The 9,077-nt window shown below is 33.0% G+C and overlaps 1 protein-coding gene across 2 annotated transcripts in view; it reads left to right on the forward strand.

Moving 5' to 3' along the window:
- Positions 1-110: 110 nt before the first annotated feature.
- Positions 111-9,077, forward strand: part of LOC130902021 (phospholipase A2 inhibitor) — a 14,145-nt gene continuing 5,178 nt past the window's right edge. Inside the window, exons 1-3 of one of the 2 annotated variants that reach the window (XM_057813818.1) lie at positions 111-247; positions 4,792-5,076; positions 7,378-7,733. In XM_057813818.1, coding sequence (XP_057669801.1) covers positions 4,799-5,076; positions 7,378-7,733 — 634 coding nt within the window. In that variant the 5' untranslated portion in view covers positions 111-247; positions 4,792-4,798. The remainder of the gene's footprint in view (positions 248-4,791; positions 5,077-7,377; positions 7,734-9,077) is intronic. The other variant, XM_057813819.1, reaches the window with a different exon arrangement.

The raw sequence follows: 9,077 nt of genomic DNA on the forward strand, positions 1-9,077 counted from the left end.
ATTCAAATCATTATTTTAAAATTTTACGTCTCTAATACGTAGGCAACACTCATACTTCTTTAAACACACTTGTATTCTTTTTTCCCCTACCTGATCTTCGTGATTCAAGACTGGTTTACAGGTATATACAAAGCAGAAATCTTATGTTCAACCAAGGTTGTGCTACATTTCTGTAAAAATTTATATTTTATTCAGATTTCTATAAAGTTAAGTGGCCATTGGATATATATTAGCGCATTTAAAGAAGGTAAAGTTTTTTATTTATTGAATAGACGCTCAATATATTTAATAATTTTTTAAATAGAGTATTATCCATATAAGGTAAACACGAAACTCGTCACATAACTGCATGTAAAAACTTCGGGTTTTCCAATTAATTTCATGGAATAAATAAAAAGTTTGAATTTTCTATAATAACGTCAATAAATTTTTAGGTTTCCAGTAATTTCATCGTTATTATAGCTTCGAGTTGCATTGAAAAAATATTTAATTTGTTCTAAGTGAATTTTTGACAATATGCGAATTTTTTAATCAAATAAAGAAAAAACGTTGCTTCCAATAAATTCAACAAAGTGGCATGTAGTTTTATTGTTTGAAATATACTCTTTACATCATAGTTTAAGCATCTGTTTTACATTTTAATAATAATATATGACATTATTTATGCTAGTGTGTGTAATTATTATTATGATTTAGTTGCTGAATTGAAATGTGTTATGAAATAATATTAACAAACTTGGTAAACACTGTAACCTCCCAAACTTGTACGTATTTACATTGTTGTCAGATATTTCCTTTTTTCGGAAAAATAATGAACTTTGTTATTTCAAATGGATCACCCTATATATTTTTTGCTTTTCGAAATCCTTAAGAAATACTTATTATTTTTCATCTAATGTTATATAACTAAATGGCATAATTTGAAGTTTATTCAAATTCACAATGGATCGTTTATCGGAAAAATAACGAATTGATAGTCAACAAGAAACGTGTAATATCTTTAATAATTTATATCCTAATCGAAATCCCACAACAAGATCTACTGTCAGTGAATTAGTAAAAAAGTTTAACGAAACTGGTTCAGTAAAAGATTTATCCAAATCAGGGCGCAGAACACCTGCATCAAGTAAAAACAAATCTTTAGATGTTTGTGTCCTGTTAGAAGACGATCCACACTTGAGTACTAGACAAATATCCAGGAAACTTGATTTTTCGCAAATTTAAATTTAATTTAAATTCCATCCATACAAAGTAACGTTGGTTCAAGAGTTGTCAGATGACAATTTTGATAGACGTGAAGAGTTTGCACACCTAATGATGGAAAAATGTTATAATTTTTAGAGTAATGCTATGTTTTGCGAAGAGTCCATTTTTTGTATTAATGGAAACGTAAATCAGCATAATTGTAGATACTGGTCACGTAACAATCCTCGTGGGATGCGTGAATCACACACCCAATATCCCGAAAAACCGAATGGATGGGCTGTAACTCAAATGGTCCGGAGTATTTAGATTTATTGGAAAATAGTATTATACCTGAGTTGGCTCGGATATTTCAAAATCCAAATAAGTATTTTCAATTACATTTAAAACAAACTTCATTATTAGACATTTTTAGACAATAACAATATACCAAAAGACAATATTTGGATACATCTCACTATGCGTGTGTGGTGACACAATACCTAAATAATGTGTTTCCAAGAAAATGGATTGGAAGGCGTGGTTTTATCGAATGGCCCACGTGATCACCCGATACGAATCCTTTAGTGATCCTGTGGGATCACTTAAAAAACATCGTTCATAAAACAAAACCTGCCAATATTCAGGAATTAAAAAATAGGATTACCACAGAGATAAGAAGAATTGATCAGTTAGGGATGTTGCAAAATGTATTGAAAAATTTGAAAAATCGCATCGCTTGTTGTATTGAAGTAAATGGACAACAATTTTGAGTATCCGCTGTAATCGCCTTTACTGTATGTTTTCTAAAACTAATTTTAGATTTTAGATTTTGTAGATCTACTTCTAACATGACACAAACATTTAAAATTTGTCTTCTATTGTGATTATAAGATTCATTTTTGTTGCTTAACAATATTTTTTTATTGCACTTGCTCTTTCATTAATAGTATATCTATCTGTGTATCTAAATTGATCCAGAATTGCACTTGAAAGGAAATTGCAGTTTTATAATTTTTTATTCTATTTATCATTGAGATAAACAAAAAATTGCGAAATAAAAACTTTTTGGTATTCTTAAGAGCTAATATTGATTTAAAATAAGTATCAAGGTTGAGTCATTGCGTTACTAACCTTGCACTTTTTGAATATGAAATTGAAAATTTTACACACATTGCAAATCAATCATCGAATTCTATTTAAAACGGGCGGGGTCTGGAGAATAATTTTATATCTCTAAGTATGCGTTGTGAATTTTTAACCTGAACTTCTACTGTGATTCCTAAGCGATTTTCAGGATAATATGCCCTTCTTAAACAGAATAATAACACTAGTTAACACGCTTTTCATACCCCAGCTGATGGTTATTATTGGTTAGGTTATTATTTTATTAATCATTTAGGTGGAATTATCCAGAAAAAATAATAAAAAAATCCAACCCGTCGTGTTTAGAAAATATTCATTAATCCTCCTGGAATCCCAGTTCAGCTTGTCAATGATCTGAAGACTAACTTCAAAAACCTCATTAAAAAATCTTGATGTCGTCAGAAAGTCGTCCTGTCTGCCAAAGTTGTCACGTTCATGGGTCTGTTAAGCACTTCCTCACCGACTGCAGAGAATACTCTACCGCATACCAGCAGTTTGATGTAAAAACCAACCTCAAAGAGAGAAAATATAAATAATTTACGTATTGTAATAGATTTTGTAACAGTCCCTTATTTAACTTATATTATAATTTTTTGTGTGAGACAATGACTAGCGCTGTCGAGACACGTTAAACTGAAATAAAAAAAAAATAGTTTTCTCAAACACATTTATATTTTCGCGTTATTAAAATGTAATTAATATGTCTCGTTATGCTGTTATCGGCTTTCGAGATACAGTGTGTTTGAATTTTAAATTAGGTTCGTTTCTTATCAATATCAATTGAAGCGTCGTACTCAATTGTAAAGCATGCGTTTCGTACGACGCCTAATGTGTTTTACATGCATTTCTTTCGAGTTTGTATGCGCGAATACGAGGGTTGCTACTTAAGTTTTGTGATAAACAAATATTCATGATATGGCTTTATAGTTTCTCAAAATACTCTCCATCAAGATCAATACACTTTTATATGCGTTTGAATCAATTGTTGGAGCAATTTTCTATTCCATTGAGATACCTCCAAAAAATGCGATTTGAACGTATCAACCGCTACTTCAGGCGTAGAAAAACGTTGACCTCACAATTTAATTTTGATCTTCGGGAATAAGAAGAAATCATCAGGTGCCAAACAAGGACTGTACGGCAGATGACCCATCAATTCAATGTTGTAACTGTTCAAAAACGTTTGAACTGATGTGTGAGAGCTTGCATTGTTGTGGAGAATGATTCGTCTTCTGCGATTGGTTTCCCTGATTTTGTTGAACACTTCTGACAAACAAATGCTGTTGTACCATTCAGAATATTGATCATTCTACGTTGTTCTAATGGAACGGTAGCAAGAATCCAGTAATTCCGAAAAAACGGGCGATTTGTTTTTAATTACTTTGTGCGCAAACAACTTCCTTTTTGGCTAGTCTTTAAAGACCTATATAGTCGATTGTTGTTTAGTTTCGGATTTATTTGCATAGATACATGATTCGTCATCTGTCAATATACTATAGTCGTCTTTTGAAGTACCGTGATTGAAATTTTCAGCATTCCTTTGCACCCATTTTGAGCATTTGTTAATTATGCGGTATCCAACGCAAACGCAAATATTTTTTACAACCAAATGATCATGCAATATTGAATGTATGCGAACTAATGCTCAAGTATGCCTCAATCTCACGGTATGTCACATGATGATATTGAAATATCAGTTTACGCACAGTATCTATTTTTTCGGGCACCACAGCCGATTTTGAACGACTTTCTCGAAATTCATGTCGTAGTTAAGTGCGACCACGATTGAATTCGGGAAATCATGAAAACACGGTTGCTCAAGATGGTGCTTCATCACCAAAAGTCTAAGCGAGTTGATCGGTACACTGCTGCTGGTTTAATCCACGTCGAAAGTCATAGAAAATCATCGCACATCGTTTCAAGTATCTGTATACAACTCAAATAGCACTCGTTTGACAACACGGTCTGAATACGTTCATCATTAAAAGTCAAGCTATATTGACATATTCACATCAGTGTTGCCATATCTCAAAACTTAAGTAGCAACCCTCGAACCCTCGTAATACTTTGTATGTGCAAATAGTACATCTAAAGAATGGTTTTACTCCTCTGTTTGTGCGCGCTTTTATTCTTTTGAATGTGTATAATTGTATATGCACACGTTTATATGTGAGCACGCGTATTGGTGCATATAGGTATGGCGCGCACCTGTTCATTGTTGTTCGCGCGAACATCTTTTAAGGTGATCTTGGGCTACTGCTCGCGCTGGTGAGGAAATATCACTGAGTATTTGGAAGTTTGAGAAGTTGAAAGATGTGTAAATGTGATTTTGAGTGGAGTCTGAGCAGTAATTTCGTCATATCCATAGAGGTAATAAGGTAATTTCAAGTGTTTCTATCAATTTCTTCTACAAAATTAATTGAACATTTGATATACATATAGAATAACCATCAACTTTTTAAGTTTCAGTATGAAAAACGAGCTGCTTCTGTTGTTCTTACAACTCAATTTGGTTTTTGGAACAGTTAACAAATGTGGCTACAACCTTTTACAACAATGTTACTGCGGCCTGCAATTTCATGACAACCGATCTATGTTCGTGGTGGAATGTGCTGGACTGGGTTTCACTAATACGGATATGCTACGAGAACTTCCCGATGAAACGGAGATGTTGATTTTTACTGGAAATCATGTGGGGACTTTACCTAGTAACGTGTTCGGGGAGAACAGAAATATGACTAACCTGAGGTATTTATTAAAACAGAGTTTATATATAATGTGAAAAGTGAAAATTGCACATTTACGTTATTCATAGAGGCACGTATTAAGAAACTTGATCACACTGCTATAGATATTACTATATAAGTTACTCTGTCAACCCAATCTAAATAATAATGAAGCAGATATATACACTTAGTTAATTTTCGAATTAGGTTTGACAAAAATTTTAATAATTTGAATAAAACAATAAAGAGAAGCCGCAAATTCGAGTTATAATAAAATAGACACTTTATTTACAGTTTACGCTGTTAAATTTGCCACCAGAAGCTGGTTCAAATTCTCCCAAAAAGGGAGATTGATTTGAAGGCTTAAATGTACAGGGTCCTTCACGAGAAGCAGACTCGATATGTATATGGGAAAGTACTGCGACTAGTTTTCTAAAAATTTGCTTGCATGGGTTTTCCAAAATGCTCGTTTCAGCTAAAATAATTTCAGTTTTCTGGACCCAAACTTCGTTATTTTAAGCTGAATGCTATAGTTCTTATTAAATTTTTGAAATCTACCCAAAATTTCAATATAACTTTATATGAGGCATCGTATGCCTTAAGTCCACCATTTTTTAATTATTTCACATTTTCGAAATTTTTGGACACATGCAGCCCTCCACTAAAAAAATTATATTTCTAAGTTTAATTGAGTCAGGTCTGATATTTTTGGGATTTGGGTAAATAACACTTACAGCTTTCAAAGTCTGTGAAAGCCTTGACAAAAATTTATATAGGGTGTTCAGAAAATGGTTTCGATTTACGGTATCTAAAAACTTAATTTTTTCAAATGACAATCCCCTATTGTTCTCTTTATCATTGGATTCTACGCTTCAAATTAAGGGGATTTGTTAGTAAATAACGAATGACAAAAGTTAACGTATCAAAAATTAAAATACTTTAGTCAATTAAAAAATATTTAAAAACACTACACTAAGAAGAGAAGAGAAAAACTAAAAATTTAACTAAAGTAAATGTTCGAAATGGTTGCCCCTAACTTCCAAACATTTATGGATTCTTCTTAAAAACCCGTGATGAGTAACGTTTCGAATTTCTTGCGGAGAAAGAGTTCGAAATGCATTCCGAACTCTAGTCCCAGTACTTTCACATATACATATCAATTCGCTCGTCGTGAATGACTTTGTACAAAATTTTCAAATTTTCTTAAAAGAGTTGGCTTAACAACTAATAAACCACTTTTTTACTACCCATGCTTCCATTCGGCAAGTACCACAAGCAATGATTCAAGCAAATTTTAAACATAGAAGATTTGAAATACCAGACAATGAAAAAGTTTTGAGCATTTTGCGCAAGAAGAAAAAATAGCAAGCCAAAAAGCGTTGTGTGATTTGCAATTTTTAGTAAGCATATTGATTTTATTCTCACATAACGCGCATCACTACAAAACGAATAAAAGTTCAATTACAATGGCTTAATTTAAGAATCTCAGATACCGTAATGTTATTGAAAGCCGTTGAAAAGGTGGTATAGGTTCCAAGTTCAGTCGTACAAAATTTTTCCAGTCTGCTTCCTCAGATATCATCAAATCTCTTAAAAGATTTTCGTGAGTGTATTTCTGCCTTTTTTTGTACCAATCTTTCGACCACCGACGTGTTCGTTTACGTTTAGCCACAAGCAATACAACTAAAGCACCAGTTAAATCTAGTTCAGACATGTTGCTTTACGCACAATGCACACGGGATCAACACTATTCCTCGACTAAACACGAAAATATTGCGCAGCAGTTCGTTTATTGTGCAATTTAATGACCGTTTGGATTCCAAGCGCCTTTCAATCTTATTGTACAATCAAATATATTGTACAATGTTATTGTAGGGTCTAGGGGCCGCCTTATACACTGAAGGTCTACTAAATGTTGAGGTTATAATGCGTGTTCACGCGTGAACTCTGACACAACAATAACAGGCGCGAGGGTTCCAGGGTTAAAATACTCAACGAACCCGCACGAGATTTTAAGTTCTTAAGTCAATTCTTCGTTTGAACTAACAAATTTACCTACTTAACTACAATATTACCATAGAGATATTTAAGTATTTCGTAATCTTCTTTCGCACTTTTTTTACCTTGATACCAAACTTAATGTTAATGCATCGTTCAGTAATAGTCGGAATGGATACAATCTTCTCAATGCTTTTCTTGAAGCTATACATAGTACTTAATAATATCCTCTTTATTTAAACATTAAAACCATCTGCAGCAGTTGTTATTGTGAAATAGTATCGTTATTCTCATTCATTTTGTTATTAATCGATGTTTATTTCAGAATTATCGATATGAGTAACAATGGAATTCAAGATATTAAAGGAAAAGCTTTTCATCATGTAATAGGTGTGACGCGTCTTATTCTTAATCACAACAACATCTCAATATCTGCTCAATACGATAAAAACTTCCATCACCCCAGAGTTTTTTCCAATTTCATTAATTTAGAAGAATTACATCTAACTAACGCTTTCGCAGATAATACAGGAGCTGCATTAGCTGACGATCTTCATGACATTTTTGTCAACAGTAATCTCACGAAATTATACAAAATACATCTGGAGCAGAACGAGATTAAAAACTTTAAAGACGATAGAGTGTTTTGTGATTTGCCTAATATACATGATATATATTTGGGTAAGTTTTTTAGTTTGCATTTATAGATATACGGAATGTCAGTTCAAACGTTTCCCATCCTAAAAATTACCTACAATATTATGAAGAACAAAGATTTTATTGTTTCTCGTGGATAAACTAAGTAATATACTCTTTATACTCTCTAACCCAGCCATGTCAAAGATACAGTCCGCGGGCCGCTTCTGGCCCCTGGGCCGTATCAATAAGGCCCGCGATCGCAATATGTCACAAAAAGAATAATGTTTTTTAGAGCTTTTAGACTTCATTCGATTCATCTACGGATGTTTTAAATACTCGTTCTCTCAAATCTAGATCGCCATCTCTTAGCAGCAAGCGGAAATATTTTTGTCGAGAACGATTTTCGAGCATAGACTAGAACTTTCCTTAACCATATAAAACGAGCGCGTCGGTGCGACGTTAGTCAGTTGAGTCGAGTAATCGAAGCGATACGATTGGACAAGGATTTTAATTGTACTGCGAAGTAGTGATTGTGAAGGTATTGTGGCATAATGTCACAAAAACGTAAAGTTGATAGTGAGTGCAGACTTTTTCAGTCTAAATGGGAAATTGCATATTTTTTCATAGAATGGAAAGGTAAATCACTGTGTTAGATTTGTAATCGAACAGTTGCTGTTTGTAAGGAGTTTAATTTTAAGAGACACTATGATACGAATCATAAGTGAATATTCGATGGTTACACTGAAAAAATTAGAATCGACACATTGTCATCTTCAAGATCAACAAACGATGTTTACTAAAGCTAATACAGAGAGCGAAGATGTCCTGAAATCAAGTTTTATTATTGCATTAAAAATCGCGAAAAGATCAAAACCTTTCATTGATGGTGATTTTATTAAAAACTGTATGTTAAAAGTTGCCAATGTCTCATTTCCAACTCAAAAGTCAATAATTCAAAATATTTCACTCTTAAGAAACACTGGTGCTTCAAGAATAAATGATTTATCTCAAAATTTGGTTCTTCAACTGAAGAAGAAATTTAACTTGACAAGAGCACTGATACTGTTGATACGAGGCATTAACAGTAACTTTGAAATAACTGAAGAATTGCGAATTATTGACTGGTACTACAACAGCATATGATATTTATTCTGCAATTGAGCATTTGGTAGCAGAATTTGAATTCGATTGGAATATATTTAGCAGCACAACTACGGATGGCGCTTCTGCCATGGCTGGCATACATTCGGGCGTTGTAACTAAATTAAAACAGAAAACATCAGGGAATTTCGTGGGATTTCACTGTATAATTCATCAGGAATCATTGGCATCCAAACATTTAAAAAGGGAGCATATCATGCCATCTATAATTAAAATTGTAAATTT

The sequence above is a fragment of the Diorhabda carinulata genome, chromosome X (assembly GCF_026250575.1).
Source record: "Diorhabda carinulata isolate Delta chromosome X, icDioCari1.1, whole genome shotgun sequence".
Classification (NCBI taxonomy): Eukaryota; Metazoa; Arthropoda; class Insecta; order Coleoptera; family Chrysomelidae; genus Diorhabda; species Diorhabda carinulata.